The sequence below is a fragment of the Dromiciops gliroides genome, chromosome X, assembly GCF_019393635.1.
Source record: "Dromiciops gliroides isolate mDroGli1 chromosome X, mDroGli1.pri, whole genome shotgun sequence".
Lineage (NCBI taxonomy): Eukaryota > Metazoa > Chordata > Mammalia > Microbiotheria > Microbiotheriidae > Dromiciops > Dromiciops gliroides.
Genome location: NC_057867.1, coordinates 51,297,975 through 51,320,309, shown reverse-complemented (window position 1 = coordinate 51,320,309; position 22,335 = coordinate 51,297,975). Strand labels below are relative to the sequence as shown.

Genomic DNA, 22,335 nt, shown 5'->3' with positions numbered 1-22,335 from the left:
TAGTTGAGCTATGACCTGATTAGGACATGTGTGTTAGTTGAGCTATGACCTTATTAGGACATGTGTGTTAATCAGTTGAGCTCACTCATCCATCCTGGTTTTGCTAGATGTAATTATGCCAAGGTTACATACTATATCCGTGCCTAAATCCACATGGACCACCATAAAATCTCCAGATTTCCTGCTAGAAGGAATCTCAGAGGCTAATAGGATCATAGATCTAGACCTAGAATGAGCCTTAGAAACCACCTAATGATTCCAATCCAACCCCCTCAAGTTTCAGATGGGGAGCCTGAGGCCCAGACAACAGGGACTTGTCCAGGGTCACTCAGGCTGGGGTTCCAAATGAGGTTCTCAGACTCCCAATTCAATGCTGTCCACTGCTCGATGAATGCTAACTTTGAGGAGAAAACATCAGAGAGCCCTTCCATCCTTCCCTCCCCACCAACCCCCTAGCCACACATCAGCATGGAATGCTTCTCACCATTTTCGAAGGTCATCACCAAATCATGCCTCCGTTCGAAGCCCCTGAAAGTGGACAGAGGTGGATTCCATGCCTTGGTGCACTCTTGGGTTTGTGTTACCAATACATTCTCACAGTTCTTTTGTGTCCCATCCTGCTTGTGCTCACAATTTAGCCCAGATCTGCTGTTCCCATCTGAAATGATATCAAATCAATACTTGAATTAAAATGCTGACTTCATGGCTTAGTTGCCTCAATGAGTCATTTTCTGTGATGACACAGGGGATGGGATTATGATGTATGGCATGGGAAAGTATATATAAATGGCTGGCCAAGGGTGCCTGGCATTTTTTACTGAGTTGGCTTAATGTTCAGGAAGGGACTTTTGGCTGTCCTTCCCAAAACAAAGCAACCAAAGCAATCCAAATCTCTGAAAGACTGGGAGAAAATACATACATTGGCTGGGCCCCAAATGGCATCATTTTCTACAATATCTGATTTTGAAGCAACCATACAATTAAAGAATGACAGTGTCATTGCAATCCAGATTGTGGGTCTGGATGACCCGATTCTCATCTATAGCCCACCCAACCAGGAAGGGCAGTTTTCAGGTATTCTAGTGAGTCACTTTGGCGTGCACCCTTTAGAATTTACAGAAGTGATAGAAGGCCCAGATCAATCAAAACAGACCGAGAGCCATCCTGAGAGCTTGTCCGAGATGGAAGCCCAACCACTGTCTCCCATATATTCTAAGTCTCCTCAAAAGAAACGTCTTGTTGCAGCCAAGTGGGCCATAAAAACATTCTTCCACTTGCGTTGCTCTTCGTCCCAGGAGAAGTCCAAGTTCCAACGCCAAGGGCGTATGTGGAAAGAAGACAAGGAGCCCAAATTTATGTCAATAGAGGCTCTGAAGGAAGTTAAATGTTAAGTTGAAAAAATAAACTTTGCCATTATTAAGCCCCAGGTGTCTTACCAGAGTAGTTATTCAGTCGAAACCTTCCACAACACAAGTGTTCTTGCCACTGCTTCCTCACGTTCTCCTTCAATAGACAGTGGAACACAAAGATAAAGAATCCTATAGCAGGCAAAGAAAAACAAAGGGAAGCATTAGTGGGTTCACCAGCTCCATCTCCTCAATGTGCTAGTAGTACAGTCTTGTCCTTCTGGGTTGTCTCATGCCATTAGAGAGGCAGGTTTACAGATGCTGAGGCTTGAGGACAGACTGTATCAGGCTCTGCTTGTTGGTGGGGATTCTATGTGTCAGGGATTTGCCCACAAGTCCCCTTGTTTCCTTCACCTTTTTTCATTGCCCACACAGCCTGGTACAGTACAGGCCTATCTATCATAAGTAGGTTACTATAATACTGGACAACTCATTGGGTATTCCACTTCCCCTTGTTGGACCCCAGGTTTCTGTACATCTATAAAATGAAGAGGGGGGCAATCTAAATGATTTCTAAGGGAAAGGTAATGGTGATCTCTTTTAGAATCTGTAAATTTATGATACGTGACCAATTACTTCTTTAAAAAATTTTTTTATTTTATTATTTTTCAGTTACATATTACATATAAGGATAGTTTTCAACATTTGTTTACACTGGATTTTTAGTTCCAAATTTTTCTTTTCTCCTCCCCCTCTCCCTTCCCTCCCTCCTCCCCAAGATGGAAAGCAGTCTTTAAAAGTTTTTAAAACTTAAACTCTGACAAAGCTGAGTGTTATCACTAACTCTAGCTCCCCAAGACCAACTCTCCCCCAACTCCATACCCCTTGGAATCATCCTTTCCTCAACAGGATCCCCACCTCAATGGCAGGGCATCTAGTACAACCCTCATTTTCTAGGCACAGAAATTGAGCAAAAGAGAAAAAATATGACCAATATGAACACAGGAGAACTTATTACCAAGTGACCTTCGCCACCTTTGGATTTAGCCCCTGAGGCCCCTTGTAACATGCTCCAACTCAATTTCTTTTTCTCTCTCTCTTTTATTCCCTCCTCTCTCTATCTTTGTCTCTGTCTGTCTCGTTTCCTCCCTGCTCGGCCTTTCTCTTTGACTCTTTCTCTCTCTCTTTCTGCCTATCTCCTTTATCTGTATCTGTGTCTCTCTATTTTGTTTGTTCCCACTATTTTTGGACAGAAGACCTAGTGTTGGCCCAGCTTCTGCCAATGGTCACTTTTCTCTGGGCCTGTTTTCTCCTCCTAACTATATCCTGCCTGCTTACCTCAGAAGAATGACTGTGAAGATCAATTTAGATAATGGTGTAAAAGATGCTAAAAAAAACCCCATAAATTGTGATGCCTGTAACTATTTACTATTTGTCTTTGTTGTTTTGAGTGTAATGGCTTTTTTTTTTTAATGGAAGCACTTGAGTTTCTAAAGAGTCTGAGAAGACACCTTACTTTTCTTTTTTTTCTTTTTTTTTCTTTTTGAGAGGCAATAGGGTTAAGTGACTTGCCCAGGGTCACATAGCCAGTAAGTGTTAAGTGTCTGAGGTCAGCTTTGAACTCGGGTCCTCCTGAATCCAGGGCCGGTACCACCGAGCTGCCCCGAGAAGACACCTTACTAACATGGTTGATGGGGTCCCTTGTCTGAGCCTCAGTTTCCTTATCCATAAAGTAAGGAAGTTATTGCAGGATGCTTTCTATCTAAGTGGATTTTGATTAATTACCTCTACGACTTTCCATCTCTGAGGATTTAACAAATACCTTCCCAACCTTCTCCACAAGAATTCCTAAAACATCTGTCCTGTCTCTTTTGCCCTACCTCACTCTTGACTGTTTAATGGGCTGTGTAATGAAGAGGTTTCATTTAGTTGAGTAGTAGGGAAAGGATATTTGCTAAACATTAAGTTCTTTTAGATCTGGTTCCTTTTTCCTTAAGTCCTAATATTGTTCTCTTGAGTAATTTTTTTTCTCTCTCAAGTAATTTTATCAGCTTCCCCTTCTTTCTCTCTCCATGACACTTTTCCTTTAAAATCAGTGACCCAAACACAGAGGCCCGAGTTCAAAATCTATCTAGGCCTGGCATGTCTGGACTGAGAGGCACTGCTGTTCTGCCTTCTCAGAAAAAAAAGGAAGAGCAGAAGAAGAGTGGGCTTGGAGTGGGGGTAGTAGTTGGCCACAGTTTTAGATCATAAAGCTCAACCAAAGTTTTCATGGAATCAGAATGTTAGAGCTGGGGGGCAGCTAGGTGGTGCAGTGGATAGACAACTGGCCCTGGATTCAGAAGGACCTGAGTTCAAATCCAGACTCAGACACTTGACACTTACTAGCTGTGTGACCCTGGGCAAGTCACTTAACCCTCATTGCCCCACCCAAAAAAAGAAAAAAGAACGTTAGGGCTGGGATTTCTCTTTGCCTGAATGAGCATTGTTATTTCCCAGTCACCACCTACCTCCATCAGTGAGGAAGCTGAGAACCAGAGAGGGGAACTGGTCATTTATAGGCTCCATTTAGAATCATAGAGTTCATCCATCCACCCTTCACACAATAAGAATGTTAGAGCTGGAATCTCACTTGCCCTAGAATGATTCTAATGTTATTGTTTTCCCCCCAACACCCCTTACATGTAGGGAAACTGAGACCTAGGGAGGAAGGGCAGTGCTTGGCAAGGTTAGACTTAGTAAATACAATTCAATCTCCTCTAAGAATCAAAAAGTCAAGAGTTGAAAATCCAACTAGCTTTAGAACGACTACACCCATGCTCTTTCCCCAATCAATTTCTACCCCACTGACAAGTAGAGAAACTGAGATGCCAGATCAGGGGGGGGGCAGTCTGGGTGGTTGTCAAGGCTGGCTAGACTAAAATCGATCTTCACAAAGAGTCAGAATGTTAGAACTAGAAACCATAGCAGCTCTAAGAGAAGGACTCTCTACATACCCTTGCTCTTTTCCTACCCTTCTATATGAAGAAACTGAGACCCAGGAAGGGAAGGGGAAGTGGGTGTCAATGTTACACTTAGAATCATCTGAGTTCATTGCCTTCACAGAATGAGAATGTTTGATCTGGAACTCTCACTTGCCCTAGAATGATTTTCATTGTTGTTTCCCCAACCCCATCACCACCCCTATTACAGATGGGGAAACTGAGGCTCAGGGACGGAGGGGCAGAGGTGTGTCAAGTTATACTTAGAATCATCTAGCTCATCCCCTTCACAGAATGGGAATGTTTAGAGCTGGAATGTTCCTTAGCCCTAGAATGACTAAAACCATTGCTGTTTCCTTCTCCCCGTCTCCACCACGTCCCCACCTCTACCCCCAGCATACACAGGCACACGGAAGGGCAGTGATTATATCAAAAGATTTCAAGTAGCTCATGGCAGCCAAGACTGGCTCCAAGTCTTTTGCCTCCTTCTCAAGCTCTCAGTGGAATAAAAAAGGGCAATTGCTAAAAATCTACTGTCATTCCCACTGCCCTACCATCTTCAACCATGCGTCAGATTAAAGTGACGGCAAGCTAATAAAATGAATTTCAAGAAATGCTAGAAAATCTATACTGTGACTTGGACTCCGATTGCTTTTCAGGCTTCTCCCCATTCCCTTGAATAATTAGGTGGTTCAAATCTCCAACATCTAACAGATGCCGAGTTGTCAGGCCAACCCGATCGATAGATACTAAGACACTTGGCATCCAGCGTTGGCAGCTCCCTTGCCTTTGAGAACATCAGACCTCTACTAATGTCCTTCTCTGATGCTTCATCATGTCATGTTCTCCAAGGCTAGGAGCCTTGGAGAACATGTACACTCTAGTAGGCCTCAGTTAATGAGCCTGGACAGGCTGTGAGTATGCGCCCAAGGACCAGCCCATAGATCTCTCAGCAGACTGGCTGCATGGGGTAATGAATCTTGCAGCCACAGGGATGCTCAAGACCTTTTCTGAGTGACAGAGGGGAAATCACAGATCATAATGGCCAAAAGGATTCATCGCCTTGCAGCCAATTAGCTGATGGACTTTGAGACATAATAGACAAGTGACTGACTGTTCTTAAAGGCAATGGGAGTAAGCTTCAGGCCACTGCTGGCCATTTATAATAATAATAGCCAGTGTTTATAGAGTGCTTTCAGGTTTGCAAAACGCTTTTACGTAGGTCAATTCATATTATTACCTTGTGTTGTGTTCAAAAGGGCAAAAAGATACAAAAAGGGGATCCGCATGGGTCCCCAGGCAAAAAAGGCCAGGCCCCAGGTGAGTCCAAGCAGGAAGGTGAGGCTTGCAGTACTCTTGAGGTCATGCAGTATCAGCTTTTTCCACACTCTCTGTTTCTGGCATTGAAGGGAATTGATTTGGAACAGCACAAGGATGAACATGGATACATTGATGAGAAATATGAGGCAAAAATAAGCCACGATAGAGATGTAAAAGGCAAGATCATCTTGAATCCAGCAGCTGTTGGGGGAGGGGAAAGGTAGAGAAAGGGGGAAAATATGTTAAGTAGAGAAAAATGGAACCATATATGCACTGTAAGAACTCAAGAGAATTTTAAAAACCATTAGGTCCTGAATACCACCTCCTCTCCAATTTTACAGAGAAAAATGAGGTCCAGAGAGAGGGAATCACTTGCCCAAAGGCACCCAAAGAGGTGGTACTAGAACTCGGGTCTCCAGACTCCCAGGGCATGAAGATGACATTTATTAATTACCTCACACTTATTATAGGATACGATTGAATGTAGGACTTTTGGATTCCAAACCCCTCTATTGTTATAGGGGATGAAACCAAGGCCCAAAGAGGGTTAAGTTGCTTGTCTTCTGGGGTCCTGACCTAGGGGTTATTCAGGTTGACAAGCTGGAATTGGAACCCAGATCTGAAAACTCCTCATCCACTGCTTCTTCTACTAGGATATAAGTGGCAGCAAGTACCCATGTGAATAATACATAGCCAGCTTCTTCCTTGAAAGTTCATGCTCTGAGTTGGAAGGGCTTTCAGGGGCTATCTAAACATAACTGAAAAGTGGTCATTCAACTTCTTGACTATTGACGGTGGGGGAGTGGGGACCAACTATCTCCCAAGCCCATCCATTCCACTCTGGGACAGGCCTCAGTGCTAAGAAAAATGACCCTTAGAAATCAGGTCTAAATTTGTTTCCTTACAATTTCTACCAATCATTGCTCCCATTTCTTCCCCTAGGGCCCAACCAAACAAGTTGGATCCCACTCCATTTTCTTGGGTACAGTGAGACTGTCAACAGTAATGAAAACACAATGGGAAAGAGAATTGAGGAGGAACATGTCCTGTTATGTGAATTTCAAGCCTCCCACTATAGCCGTGACAGGGACAAAGGGAAACACTAGGCCCCAAGGGGATGGTGGACGGTGTTTTTCTATTAAGAAGTGTGCAATGGTGCATGTGTAACATCTCCAATTACCTACCAGAGGCATTCATTAATCATCTCTCTGTTCTGGGACATGGGTACAAGACCAATTTAATATAATAGAGTCAACACTCTTGTAGCCTGCGGGTCCCCCTTTCCTACTCTGCAAACTCACAAAGCAACATTTGTATCTCACTTTAAGGTTTTTTTTGGAGTGATTCCCTCACAATCTCACAGTAATGATTCCCATTTTACAGGTGGGGAAATTGAGTCAGAATGAGAAACTTAGGAACGTGCTATGTCTTCAAGTAATAAGAATAATAGCTAATCAGTTACTGCATGCCAAGCACTGTGCTATATATAAGTAAGCACTTTACAAATTGTCTCATTTGATCATCACAACAGCCCTTGGAGGTAGGTGATATTATTATCACCCCCATTTTACAGATGAGGAAACTGAGGCAAACAGGGTCACATGGCTAGTACATTTCTGAGGTTGGATTTGAACTCAAGGTTTCTTGACTCTGGGCCTGACGCTCTATCCACTGCTTCCCTAGCTGCCTCAAGTGTTTCATGAGGGTGTTATCCTCTAGAAGAGAAGGATGAAACAGACCACAGAATTAGCAACAGTAGAACTGGAGGTTGCAAAGAGGAAAATAGAAGTTTGACATGAGAAAACCTCTCTAACAACTGGGAAGATGGTGTTCCAGAGTGGGATGGGCTATTTCAGAGGTGAGGATTCTGCAAGCAAAGGCCTTTAGAAGAGATTCCTGATCTGGTAGGGATTAGACTATTAGCATATCATGGTGGGGGAGAATCAGCTTCAGGAAGGTCAGGGTTTGACCTGCGTCCTCTAGCTTAGACCTTAGACAAATCCATGGGCCTCAATTTCCTCAGTGCCCCAGATAACTAAGGTGAAGTTTCAGAGTAGGTACAGATCTCCAATGGCAGAAGGAGTTTTCTCATTGGAAATCCCCTACATAGGTCAAAAAGAGAGAATAAGACTATATATAACATGGGATTTTTCTGATGACATCGTCTTATGATGCTATTTGAATCCTGAGTTCTCAGTGGCAGAGCCCAAACTCTAGAGGGTGAAAAAGTGGGAGCTTATGCGATATGTCTGGTCCAGCTGTGTATGAAGAGGCTTGCCCTCAGGATGGTACCAGACAGAGTCTGATGATCTGAGTTCAAGTCTTTCCTCTGTGTGACCACCTCATTGACTTTCTTGAACTAGGTTAATCCAAAAGAGTCTAAGCTTTAGAAGGGAGGCCAGGCTATAATAGACATGATGAGTTGTCATCCAGCATTTGCTTCCATCTAGTGTGGGCTAATCTACTTCCTCCCGAGGCAACCCTTTCCACTTTAGCTAGATCTAGCTGTTGGAAACTTTTTCCTTTCCATCAAGCTAAAATTTGCCTCTCTGAAAATGTCTACCTATTGTTCCCCATTCTTCCCTCTGGGGCCAAGTAAAATGAGGCTAAGCCTTCTCTCACAAGATGGCACTTCAAATATATAATAATAACTGGCATTAATAACTAACATTTATATAATACTTTACATATATAGGATAAAAACACTACACACATAAAGCTGGAGGGGCCTCAGAGGCCATCTTTTTCAGATGAGGAAACAGAAGTTCAGAGAAGGTTAGTGACTTGCCCCAGAGTCATACTCCTTTTTTTTTTTTTGAGTCATACTCCTTTTATGTATCATGGGTGAGATTCAAACCCATGTCTTCTTGGCTTTAGGTCCAGCATTTTCCCCACTAAATCTTTACTTCTGCTGCTCAAAGACAGCTATCCTATGCCCCCTGAGACTCCTATTCTTCAGGCTGCGCATCTGGGGACAGTTCCTTCAACCAATCTTTGTATAGCATGACTTCAAGGCCTCTTCACCATCCCAGTCACTAGTCAGTTAACATCGACCTAAAATGTGGTTTCCAGAACTGGACAAAGCACTTAAAATGGGGTTGGACTCATGTATCCTTAGCCCCGGTCAGACCACTAGAATGAGGTAGGAAGGCATGGCGATGGGGGATGAGGAATGAAGCAGGGTGGCAGAGGTAGGGTACCTGTGGAGGGAGGAGCACTTACATAATCAATGAAATCGGTCCACCTTGAACTACTGAAATGTGGGAGGCCAGATTGGCCACTTACTGTATCCAATAGAAAGTTCCAGTACATGCTTCCTGTGCCTTTCCTGCCATCCCACCCAATTTTCATTCATTCATTCATTCATTCATTCGCTCACTCAGGGTGCTTATACTTACAATGAGGTAGATTCCTTCAGAATGCCATAAAAATCCCTCTTCATGATGAGGATGATCCCTATAATTACTGCTGGCAATCCTAGTGGGGAAGTGGGGTAGGGAGGGAGGAACAAAAAGATCATATTAGGCTTGAGGAATATATATAGAGAGAATACCTTAAGAAAGCTCTCACCATGTTAAAATGAATCACAGATGGACGGGCATCAGAACACCATTGTTTGTAGATTCGCCAAAGCTAAACATCTCGAGGAGGAGTTTTCCAATCTGCTAACAGAAACAGTGGGCCAATGGCTCAAACAGAGCACCCACGGCTTATTACAAACAGCAGCCGTGCCAAAAAGCAACTTGGCAGTGGGTACAGTGGGATGCGCATTTTCATCAAGCATTTCTTCCTCTAAAGTAGGGCTCCCTAATTTTCTCTGTTGGCACATGGCTTCCAGGCAGGCCCTTGTGCCTCCAGAGGCTTGCCAGGCCACCTTGGAAAAAAAAGGGACTAATCAACTCACCAAGTGATCACTTGGGTGCTCTTTCAGCCTCAGTCTCCTTAGCTACAAAATGGGTATGATAATCCTGGCACTGAGAGATAGCATGGCCTAGTGGGCAAAAGGACTGAACCTGGGTTCAAGTCTTACCTCGAACTGGCTGTGTGACCATGGACAAATCATTTCATCTCTAAGTTGCAGATGATTTGTTGACCTACCTCAGAAACTACCATAGTTTCTACATGAGGAATTTCAATGAAATCATAGAGCAGATAAAATCAAAAGTCTTCTGAGACTTCTTTTCTTGTCCTGAGAACTTTGAAGCATATGTTTCTAACATATAATCTTGGGATATCAGATTTTAAATCAGACTGGATAGCATCTAGTTCGATGGTTTCATTTTATAGAAAAGAAAACTGAGACCTGGAGAGGGAAAGGTGACACACAGGTTGTAAAGGGCAGAGATGGGACTAGAATACAACTTTCCTGATTTCAAACCCAGTATTTATTCTACTACACCAAAGCACGTTTTTACAAAGCTAGGCTAAGATGCCAGTGAGAATATTATGCCCAGGGGTGGTGGCAGTGTCAAAGGAGAGAAGGGGGTATACACAAGAGACGTTATGAAAGGAAAATTGACAGGCCTTGGAAACAGATTGAATATGGGAAGTTGTGGTTTAAGATATGAGGATGACACCCAGGTTGCAAGCCTGGGTAACTGGGAGGATGGTGTTCCCCTCAAGAGTAATAGGGAACCGGGGGCAGCTAGGTGGCGCAGTGGATAGAGCACCGGCTCTGGAGTCAGGAGTACCTGAGTTCAAATCCGGCCTAAGACACTTAACACTTATAGCTGTGTGACCCTGGGCAAGTCACTTAACCCAATTGCCTTACTAAAAAAAAAAAAAAAAGAGTAATAGGAAAGGGACAGCTAGGTGGCACAATGGATAAAGCACTGGCCCTGGACTCAGGAGGACACGAGTTCAAATCCGGCCTCAGACACTTGACACTTACTAGCTGTGTGACCCTGGACAAATCACTTAACTCCCGTTGCCCCACCAAAAAAAGAGTGATAGGGAAGCAGGGCAGCTAGGTGCCACAGTGGATAAAGCACCAGCCCTGGATTCAGGAGGACCTGAGTTCAAATCTTGCCTTAGACACTTGACACTTACTAGCTGTGTGACCCTGAGCAAGTCACTTCACCTTCATTGCCCAATGCAAAAAATAAAAAAGAGTAATAGGGAAGTTAGGAAGAGGGGAAGGTTTGAGAGAAAGATGCTAAGTTCTGTTTGAGACATGTTGAGTTCCAGATGTCTGAAAGGCAGTTGGAGATGTGAAACTGAAGATCAGCAAAGAGGGTAAGGCTGGATAACTACATTTGTTGGGGTTTTTTTTGGGGGGGCAATGGGGGTTAAGTGACTTGCCCAGAGTCACACAGCTAGTACTAGATTTGAATTATCATCAGCACTGAATCATCAGCATGGAATCCCTGGGAGCTGATCAGATCAACAAGTGAAATAACAGAGAAGAGAAAAAGTCCCAGCATAGAGCCTGACCTGGGGGAAAGATCCAACAAAGGAGACTGAGAAGGAGCGGGCTGATGGGTAGGAGAACCAGGAGAGAGTAGTGTCAAGAAAACCTAGAGAGTTTAACCTCTCTCAGCCTCAATTTCCTCTTTTGTAACATAAGACAGTTGGTCTAGATCAGGGGTCTAGACCCATGGTCTGTAGTTTGCCAAAATCCAAACTAAATGATGTTCTAATGTCCCTTCTAGCTTTAAATCTCCTACCCTTTGAATCCATCCATCCGACCAGTTCTAAATCCAGTTAATTGTAATGGTGTCTAATCCTTATCTCTGCATCTTTGGAGAATGGTACGAGATACTTTGGAGGCAGCTAGTGGATAGAGCACTGGACCTATAGAAAGCAGTCCAATTTAGTGGAAAGAGCACTGTACTTGGAGTAAGGAAAAATCTGTCAGATGAGGATAATAATCTTCAAAGGCCGTGTCTGACCTTGTCAGTCCCCTGCTTATGAGGTTACCTTTGCTCCTTCTTACCTTTAGATAAAATATCCTCTGGAGTACTCTTCATTATCTGCCTCTAACCTATCTTTGCAGGCTAATTACACATTACTTCTATAGGAGAAGCATTGTGGAAAGCACATCGGATTTAGAGTCAGGAGACCTGAATTCCTGTGGTAGTTCCAATGCTCTTTAGCTATGCTACGGTTTACTAGCAATGCTTCCTTGGGTAAGTCACTTAACCTGACCTTCAGACTCCTTCCTATGACTTAACTATTTGACAAAGTATCTCCTTTGTTGTTGTTATTGTTGTTGTTGTTGGTCACTCGTTTCAGTCCTGTCTGCCTCTCGGTGACCCCATTAGGGGTTTTCTTGGCAAAGACACTGGACTGGTTTTGTCATTTCCTTCTCCAGCTCATTTTATAGATGAGGAAACTTAGGCAAACAGGGCGAAGTGACTTGCCTAGGGTCACACAGCTAGTAAGTGTCTGAGGTCAGATTTGAACTCAGGTCTTCCTGACTCCAGGTCCAACCTGGCTAGCTCCCTGTTCCCTGAACACAGCTTTCCATCTCCCTCTTCTGTCTCCCGTGCGATCCTTTGTAAACACTGAAGCCCACTAGAAATGGGGCTTATTAAGGAACTTGAATGGAGGGACAACAAAATGGAGGAGTGGCCCTGTGGCATCGTTACCTACCCCAGCCGACCACGCAAAATTTAAGTAAGTAATTTTTCACATAGATGTTGAAGACTCTGACTAGAGCAAAGTACATGTGGACAGCTTCCAGGCCCATCCAAGTAAAGGATGAGATCAGAAAGTAATGAAGCAGCACAGCCATGGAGATACAGAGGCTAGAGTTTTCAAAGGCTGCGAACCAGGAATTGGCCAGAAACGACAGGTTCAGCATCAGCAAGGAGATACACAAATTGATCAGGATTTTGGCTGGATAATCTTGACGAAGTTTTCTGAAAGGAAAAAAACACGAGTAGAATTTAGGTGGAGGCTCTGCACATTGTTTTGCCTTGCTTTTTAAGTGGCATGGATAGTTTTTTGTTTGTTTTAATATCAGTTATTTCCAGCCATACTGCTCCCCTAAATCAGTGAGCCTTACTCTAAAACACAGGTTCTTAGCCTTTTGGCTATCCTGGACCTCTTGGGCAATCTGGTGAAGTCTTTGGATCCTTTCTCGGAATTCGGTTTTTAAATGCATAAAATTTGTAGGATTACAAAAGAAACCAATTATATTGAATTCAGTTATCAAAACATTTTTAAACAAATTCATGTACCCAAGATCAAAAGCCCTTAATCTATAACAAAGACAAAAGAGATCAGTTAAGAAAACCAGGAGACACATTGTTTGCATCTGACTGTGTTCTATCAGAATTCTACACTCATAGCTCCTCATTTCTCCGAGGAAAAAAGGAAGCTACATTTCCGTATCTATTCTATGAGGCCAAGACTGATCATCAGAATTACAAAGTATTCATCCCTGTACATTTTTAAATGGTTTTCATCAGGCAGTCATCCTTTTTTTAATGCAAACTTGTGATTTCATCTGTATGGGGAAACTTTGGGTGTAGGAATTTCTTCCAGTAATGCAGAGCTACAACTGGTCTATAATTTACAATCTTTGACAATTGCCAAGAACACATAGAGGCTGAACAAGCAGTCCCACAGAGGTAAGATTTGATCCCAGGCCTTCCTGATTCTATCCACCTCACCATGTTGTCTCTGTTCTACATTATGCCTGTAGGATACACACACACACACACACACAAATCTATACGAATATAATGTATACACACATTCTTGTCATTCAGTCATTTCTATTGCATCTGACTCTTCGTGACCCCATTTGGGGTTTTCCTGGCTTCCTCCAGCTCATTTTACAGATGAGGAAACTGAGGGAATCAGGGTGAAGTGACTTGCCCACAGAGCTAGTAAGTGTCTGAGGTTAGATTTGAACTCAGGAAGATGAGTCTTCCTGACACTGGGCCCAGAACTCTCTCCACTGTAGTACCACCTAGTTGATATACATATATATATTCATATATGCATGATATATGCACATATACACACATGGAAGGCAACTTAATATAATCAAAAGATCATGGAACTTAGAGTGAGTTGATTTGGGATTAGGGTTCTGCCTCCAGGACTCAACAGTTGTGTGATCTCTGGACAAGCCACCTTCCCCCTTTGTGCCTCAACTTGGTTCTCTGCAAAAATGTGATCAATCATACTTGTTTCTCCCACCTCACAGGTGTATCATTAGGAGAAGGAACTTTGTAAGTGGTAAAACATGCTACAAATGTGAACTATGACTAGGATTTTACAAGATAGATTGAAATGGAAAAACATTTATTAAGCATTTTGTAAATGGAATCATGGGTGGTTGTTCATTGCATTGGCCAGAGTTCTTAAGTCTTCTATGGTTGCTTTTTTTCTCTCACAATTTTGTAATACATTATTTTCCTGCACTTTGCATTAGTTCATACAAATCTTCCTAGTGTTCTCTGAATCTGATCCATTTGTCATTTCTTATGGTCCATTGCATTCATATGCCATAATTTGATCAGTCATTTCTCAACTGATGTGCGTGTGCACGCACGCGCGCGCGCACACACACACACACACACACACACACACACACACAGAGTTTCCAGGGGTTTTTGCTATTAAAAGAGCTACTACAAATATTTTTGTACATATTGTGAGGCCAAAGGGCATATACACAGTTTAATTACTTTGGGGCATATAGCTCTAAATTGCTTTCCAGAATGTTTGGATTGGGGCAGCTAGATGGGACAGTGGATAAAGCAGGGGCCCTGGATTCAGGAGGACCTGAGTTCAAATCTGGCCTCAGACACTTGACATTTACTAGCTGTATGACCTTGGGCAAGTCACTTAACCCTCGTTGCCCTGCAACAAATAAATAAATAAACAGAATTGTTGGATCAATCCACCAACAGTGTATTAATGTGCCTGTTTTCCTGAAGCCTTTCCAATATTTGTCCTTTTCCATTTACTTCATCTTCACCAATCTGATGGTTATAAGATGAAACCTCAGATTTGTTTTTAATTTGCATTTCTTCTAGTGTTAGTGATTTGAAACATTTTTCATATGGTGGTTGATATCCTGAATTTTCTTCTTTTGAGAACTGTTTCTCTCTATTTTTTGACTGTTTATCTATTGGGAAATATATATATTTGAATCAGTCCCCCACACATTTACATATCTGACCCTTATCAGAGAAGTTTGCTGCAAAGATTTTCCTTGTTAATTATTTCCTTCTAATTTTAACTACATTGATTTTGTCTGTAAAAAGTTTTCAACTTTATATAATCAAATTTTTCTCTTCTGTGATTCTTTCTGTCCCTTGTTTGAATAACTATTACTTTACCCACAGTTATGGGATGTATCTCCTTCCCTGCTCCTTTGATTTGTCGATTATATGGCCTTTTTATATCTGGGTCATGTATCTATTTGGAATTTATTGTGGTATGTCGTATAAAATGTTGGTCTGAACCTTATTTCTATTAGACTGCTTCCCAGTGTTCCCAACTGCTTTTATTGAATTGGTGGGGTTCTTGGATTAATCAAACGCTATGCTACCACGTATGTTTGTTTCTGGACTTTGTCTACCTAATTTAATCCATTGATCAAAATTGTTTTTGTTTTTTAACCAGTTCCAAAAATTGTTCATGGTTACTGCTTTATGCTATAGTTTGACATCTGGTATTGATAGGTACCCTTCTTTCTTACCCCCACCCCCCATTATTTCCCTTAAGATTCTTTTTGTTTTTTGGCTCCGGGCAATGAGGGTTAAGTGACTTGCCCAGGGTCACACAGCTAGTAAGTGTCAAGTGTCTGAGGTCAAATTTGAACTCAGGTCCTCCTGAATCCAGGGCCAGTGCTTTATCCACTGTGCCACCTAACTGCCCCCTCCCTTAAGACTCTTGACCTTTTGTTATTTTATTTTCTTGTTCTATAAAGTAACCCTTTTTGGGGCAACAAACATTTATTTTATTTTTTCTAGTTACATGTAAAGGTAGTTTTCATCATTCATTTTCATAAAAGTTAGAGTTCCAAATTTTTCTTCTCTCCCTCCCTTTCCTCCCCGCTAAAGTAACCCTTTTGATAATTTAATTTGTATGGCATCGAATAAGTAAATAAATTTGTGCAAGTTAGTAATTTTTATCACATTGACATGACCCATCCATGAGGAATTACTATCTTTCCAATGATTTAAATTTGTCTAGAAAAAGCGGTTTTTGATTGCATGCATATAATTCCTTGGTAAGTGGACCAATTCCCTACAACCCCTCAAGAATAACGTAGATACCCTGCTTATCCCTCTTAACCAGGTGTTTTTAACTCTGGCCTCATTTGAAGCCTGGCTTGATTGCCACTGCAGCCTTTTCAAATTCACGTGAAACTGAAAGAAATTCTGCTCCAGAGAGGGCGGAGCTAAGATGGAGGAATAAAGGCAGCAAAGCCCCTGCCCTTTCTTAAGTTCCTCTACAAAAACTTTTAAAATAATGTCTTAGAATGAATTCTGGAGTAGCAAAATCCACAAAAGGACAGGGAGAAACTATATTCCAGCCCAAGACCACTTAGAAGATCAGCGGAAGGGTCTGTTTCACTGGAGTAAGAGGGGCGGCGCAATACAACGCATGCGTACATACACGGGGCCTACCCGCCTCCCACCTCCCCGCAGGCCAGCTGCAGGCCTTGGGGGCAAATGAATCTGCCGCAGCGACTTCCGGAGCTCTCAGCCCTGCCGGTAAGGGCCTTGGACAGCTGGCCAAAAGATTACAGGGGACTCTTAGCTGGCACTAGACCCCCGTCAGGAAGACCTGAGTTCAAACGTGGCCTTAGACATTTACTAGTCATGTGACTCTGGGCAAATTACTTAACCGCGTAGCCTCAGTTTCCTCGCTTGTAATAGAGGGATAACAACAGCACCTACTTCCCAGGGCTGTTGTAAGAGGAGATTATATTTGTAAATTACTTTGCAAACGTTAAATTACTACATAAATGCTAGCTGTAATTACTATTAGGTTCTCTGAGGTAGTGAGGCCTGCCCCCACTTCTATCTCTACCTAAAGCTGTGTCCAAATCAGGCCGAATATTTGAATTTAAAACTGCACAATCTTTGCAGCAGGTTTCTCTGATAAAGATCTAATTTCCAAAATGCACACACATATGTCTGTGTAATATATCACACACACATATTATATATGGAATTTGTTTCAAATTTATAAGAATAAGCTTTTTTTTTTTAAGATAAATGGTACCAAAATAGCAACAGGTGGTTTTAAAAGGAAGCCATGCAATCTATCAGGAACCACATTAAGAATGCTCCAAATTGGGGCAGCTTAGGTGGCACTGTGGATAGGGTGCCTGTCCTGGACTCAGGGAGATCTGTGTTCAAATGCAGCCTCAGACACTTGACATTTACTGGCTGTGTGACACTGGGCAAGTCACTTAACCCTCACTGCCCCGCAAAAAAAAAAAAAAAAAAAAAAGAGAATGCTCCAAATTGAGGTGGGGGATAGGATCAGAAGTAGCAAACTGACATTGAGAAAAAAAAAAAAACCTACATTGTCCTGATTGTTTTGGTTTTCAGTTCTGTAGCATGAAAGGGCCCTCTTCCCTCAGGAAGATATGAAATATGTATGGAAGAGCTGAAACCCCTGAAGGGATAAGGATGCAGTTAGAGCCTCCAGTGTATTTTGATATCTGCTCCAATATATGACCCAGCCCAAGGATAGAGCCTCTGAGGCATCCTGGCATTAGCTAGACAAAATATTCTGCTGATGTGCCACCAAGAAGGGGGCGGGCAAGAAGTAGGGAAGATCCTTTGCGTGACTTTTCTTTGTGTGCTCTGTCTTATAAAAAGTTAGCAGTTTCTTTGCTTCAGGGAGGTTGAGATCTTAGGATCTCTCCTCCCCACCAGTTGGTCTATTGCAATAAACTAAACCCTACTTTTATCTAAATTATGTGTGTGCAAGTTTAATTATTTAACTGAGGATATCCAAGAAACACCTCCCCACCCCTGTCAAAATCACTAATGATAGAGAAATGCAAATTAAGGAAACTGAGGCACTGCCTCACATGCATTAGTCTGGCAAAGGTGACAAAAAAGGGAAAATGAGAAATGCTGGAATGGAGCTGTGAACCTCTCCCTCCATTCTAGAAAGGAATCTGAAAGAGGAAAAGGAATCAAATGTGCAAAAACATTTGTAGCAGCTCTTTTTGTACTGGCAAAGAAGCAGAACCTTAAGGGGAATGATTGAACAAATTAAGGTATATGAATGTAATGGAATGTTATTGTGCCATAAAAAATAACAAAATATTCTGTTTCAGAGAAATCTGGGAACACTTGTATGAAATGATACAGAGTGAAATGAGCAGAACCAGAACAATTTATACAATAACGTTATAAAGTTAAACAACTCTGAAGGACTTAAGAACTCTGATCAGTATAATAACCAACTTCAAATTCCAAAGGACTAATGATGAAGCATGCTACCTACACACCTTCTGACAGAAAGGTAAGTGACTCAGGCTGAAGAATGAGACATATAATTTTATTCAAGGCCAATGTAGGAATTTGTTCTACTTGGCAATGCATATTTGTTACAAAGGTTTTAGTTTTATTTTTTTTCCAAAGGGGAAAGGTAGGAGGAAAAAAATAAATGCTTGTTAATTTAAAAAATGTTTTTTTTTTAAAAAAGGGCACCTTCCATCCCCCAACACAAACAAAACCACTAGCTCTGATCTATGACATTACCCCAAATTTGGATGTTTCTCAGGGTTTAGGCAAATCTCACCCAACGAAGACAGTTTAACCCTATAGAAACTGGCCAAGTATTTTCTTGGCTTCCCCCCCCCCCCATTTACCTTCTGTTCCCTGACTTTTTAAAGGTCCAGTTATATTTAACTCAAAAAAAATTCTGATAAACAAAGTCCTAATTGGCCTAACCTTTTAAGACCTGCCCACTTCATTTTTCAGATGGTCAAACCTCTTCTTTTGTTCTCTGCCCTTGAAATGTGCATACTAAGTAAGAAAATAATATCAATGATAGTCATACATGTGCATATACTCAGGCACACAGAGAAAAGATTGCATCTACTTACTGAAAAGCTAGGTAAGTCACCAGTGCAATTCCCAGAAAAAGAGAAGAGATTCCACATCCAGAATATGTTATGATTGTTAAGATCTGTTCATTGATCTTATCCACTTCAGACCTGGACAAATCCTAAGGAACAAGTACACACATATCAGAGGTTCAACATGAGAGATCTGGGTCCAAAAATGGGAGGTTCTGGGGGTCTGCCACTGGTCACTTCTGCTCTTACCATCCATGGATTTTTTTTAAAGCTATGGACTTGAAAACTGAGCTCTGTCCCTTAATTCCCCTCAGTACTCCCCCAGCCAACAATTTGAAGACATAATTTTTGATCTGGGCCTTAATAGTGGTTGTGATGGCTTTGGGGTGATATGGATGGGGAAAGTAAGGTGACAGAGAGACAGGCATCTCATATGCAAGGTCTTTTGGGGGGGGGGCAATAAGGGCTAAGTGACTTGCCCAGGGTCACACAGCTAGTAAGTGGCAAGTGTCTGAGGCTGGATTTGAACTCAGGTCCTCCTGAATCCAGGGCTGGTGCTTTATCCACTGTGCCACCTAGCTGCCCCTCTCAGGTGCAAGGTCTTAATATGTGGGAAGAAAAGGAAAGCATCAGACATGTTGAGAGAAGAAAAAGAGTCCATTTTGGCTAGAGTGAAAGTAGAACATGTAAATGGAAGGAGAAAATTGTAAGCCTGAAAAGGTAGGCTGAACCAAATTGTGGAGGACTGGAATGCTAATCTTGGGAGTTTGCATTTTGTTTTGTATGTAATGGGAGGCCGTTGAAAGGCTTGGGGGGAGGATCAGACACTGATCTCGTGGTGGTGGGTAGAAAATACTTTTAATGGTCCAGGTGGCAAGTAGTGGGGGACTTTTTAACAAGAGTAGAGGCAGTTGGAATGGTAAAAAGGGTACTAGGGCAGCTAGGTGGCGCAGTGGATAAAGCACTGGCCCTGGATTCAGGAGGACATGAGTTCAAATGCGGCCTCAGACACTTGACACTTACTAGCTGTGTTACCCTGGGTAAGTCACTTAACCCTCATTGCCCTGCCAAAAAAAGGGGTACTGAAACCCCTGGGGATTCTGGTTGTGCCCCCATAACCACAGTCCAGTATTGGGGAGCTAGATTTATCTCAGGGCACCTCAGACTTGGGATAGTAAATTTCCAACAATAATCTCATGCTTATCATTCCATCTACATCTTTGAATATTTCTTTCCGGGGCTTTAGGCCTGATCTACCCCAGGGCCTTGGAGACCCCAAAGCAACAGCTTTCACTTATACAAAACTTTCTTCTGTGACTCAGCTTACATGCAAATGTTGTTTGCAATTTAATGACATTTGCCTCAATTCTCTCTGGAAAAGATTCATGGCCAACTTACCATTAAGACTCCAAAGTGAGTAAGATGATTACACTGACAGATTGTGTAATTGACATCCGTTTTGTTTACTTCACAGCCTGATGAATTCCATCCACCTAGTCCATCTGCAGGACACAGAAGGGAATTTCAAAGCAATTTCATTTTTCTCAGAAATGTTTAGCTTTGCATTGGGCAAACACCATGTGAACGTGTGTTAATGATTGGTATTGTCTGGTAGGGTGGTGAAACAGTAGCATAACTTAAAACTGAAATCCAATGAAGTCTAAAAGGCAAAACGACTGTGGGGACTTAGTATATGGCATAACTTCTCTGGATTTCACTGTTCTTGTTTTGGTGTTAAGCCTCTTTAGCAGCAACAACCCCACTACCACATTGAAGTGATGGAAGGAGAGCTGGTCTAAAAGACAACAGGCGGTTCTGGGAGGTTGGGAGGGAGCTGTGGGACCACAGTTGGACATCTGGGCATCCCTTGGGAGCAATGAAATGGTCCTCTGAACTATTGGGTGCTGCGGGAAGATTGACAATGTAAGTGCCCATTGGTTCCTGCCAAGCTTGCCTGAAGGAACTGTGTGGATCTAGAATTTCTTTGAACCTAAGCCCAAATCCCACCCTTGAGGGATGCATTCCCCTTGAGAATGCCTCGGTTGTACTTCTAAGGATAATGAGGACCCAAATCATAACCAAAATCAAATAACCCACCTCTGGATAGAAGGGATCAGAGCATATAGGGAGCAGAGCCTCAGAAAGCAACTCCAGAACAAGCAGTTTTTCCCCATGACCTCTACAGGCTCAGCAAGCAAAATGACTTGCATAAACCATCTATGCATTTCTATATAGCTGTACCATTTCCCCACCTCTAACTCTACCCCAAGAAGTCTGAGAATGGCTCTTTCACAGATTGTGGGCACCCCCCCACACCCCCGCCATAAATATAGGAACCCATTCGATCCAATTCATAGCATACCAATCGATTATTCCCTAAAAAACCCTACTAGTACCCTTTATATTCCCACCTGCTGATTTGGTTGAAAGAATAGTGAAAACCAGGGAGAGAAGTACCCCTGCCTTCTCTATTCCTCCCATCTCTGGCAGTTTTCTTCTGTCAATCCAAGGATGACTTGAGCTGAGCCTTTTTTTAATCAGCTACCTGAAGTTTCCTGTCTACCATGTGAGTTTATGGATTTTTTTTAGAGAAGGTACAGGGCCAGAAGATTACAGGATGTTATCTAGGAGGAGCCTCAGAGGCCTTCCAAGTCCTCGTTTAACAGAAGAGTCTGAGGCCTAAGGGAGAAGCCTGACTTGCTCAAGAGCTCACAGGTTTTTTATGATCTCTGATTGGATGTAGGAAGAAACATGTGATATTTCTTGGCCAATTAGAGAGCAGGGTAGAGTTTGCCAAGATAAAAGTCTTCTGTACAGTCAACCAAATGTTGCAGCCAGCTGCTTGGGCTTCTTCTGAATAATTGTGACCTTGGTGCTTCAAAATCCACCTCTGAATAAAAAAGCCTTTCTTGTTACTGTCATGAACGCTGGCTTCTTATCAGATCTTATAAGATTTCTTCTTATCAGCCAAGCAATATATGTAGGGCAGTGTAGAGAACACAGGGCTTGGAGTCAGTTCAAATTCTGCCACAGATACTTGCTAGTTCTGTGGCCCTAAGCAAGTCACTTAAACCTCTCTGGGCCTCCATTTTCTCATCTGTAAAATGGGGACAATAATAATGTCTGCCTCACAGGGTTGTTATGAAGATCAAATGAGAAAATGTTATTAATTTGAGAAGCTTAAAAGTACCATATTGATGTCAGCTACAGTGATGCTGCTGCTGTTTATTATCACTATCATTATTTGTTCCTTCAAATTTCTGTCATTCATACTACTAGCAAAGACCAACAGAATGAAAATCCAAAACATTAGACAATCCAAACATTTCACAAGATCCATCGAACATTAGAACTTAAAAGGGCCTAAGAGAAGACTTCGTTCAATGAGCCCCATTTTGCAGATGAGGAAACTGAGTTCCTAAAATGGCAAGTGACTGACCCAAAGTCATATATAAGTAAAATCTCTGTGAGAAAGCCAGGACTACTGTCTCCAAGGACAGGATTCTTTACAATAAACTGTGCTGCCTTTTATACTTAACTTCTAGGGATATGAAATGATTTGGGGTTCCTTTTTTAACAACAGATTTACCCCCCCCCTTTAACTATATTTTGCTTAGCTTAATCTCAAGATTCTTTTTGCGTTCTCTAAGTATATTACCAATAGAAGGCA

The 22,335-nt window shown here is 42.2% G+C and overlaps 1 protein-coding gene across 1 annotated transcript in view; it reads right to left on the bottom strand.

Annotated features, from left to right (window-relative positions):
* The window catches only part of ADGRG4 (adhesion G protein-coupled receptor G4), a 96,061-nt gene that overhangs the window by 2,374 nt on the left and 71,352 nt on the right, over positions 1-22,335 (bottom strand). The window contains exons 17-23 of the mRNA XM_043974646.1: positions 20,064-20,167; positions 18,693-18,814; positions 12,242-12,510; positions 9,046-9,124; positions 5,568-5,848; positions 1,437-1,538; positions 485-658 (exon numbers count right to left, since the gene is read on the bottom strand). Coding sequence (XP_043830581.1) covers positions 485-658; positions 1,437-1,538; positions 5,568-5,848; positions 9,046-9,124; positions 12,242-12,510; positions 18,693-18,814; positions 20,064-20,167 — 1,131 coding nt within the window. The remainder of the gene's footprint in view (positions 1-484; positions 659-1,436; positions 1,539-5,567; positions 5,849-9,045; positions 9,125-12,241; positions 12,511-18,692; positions 18,815-20,063; positions 20,168-22,335) is intronic.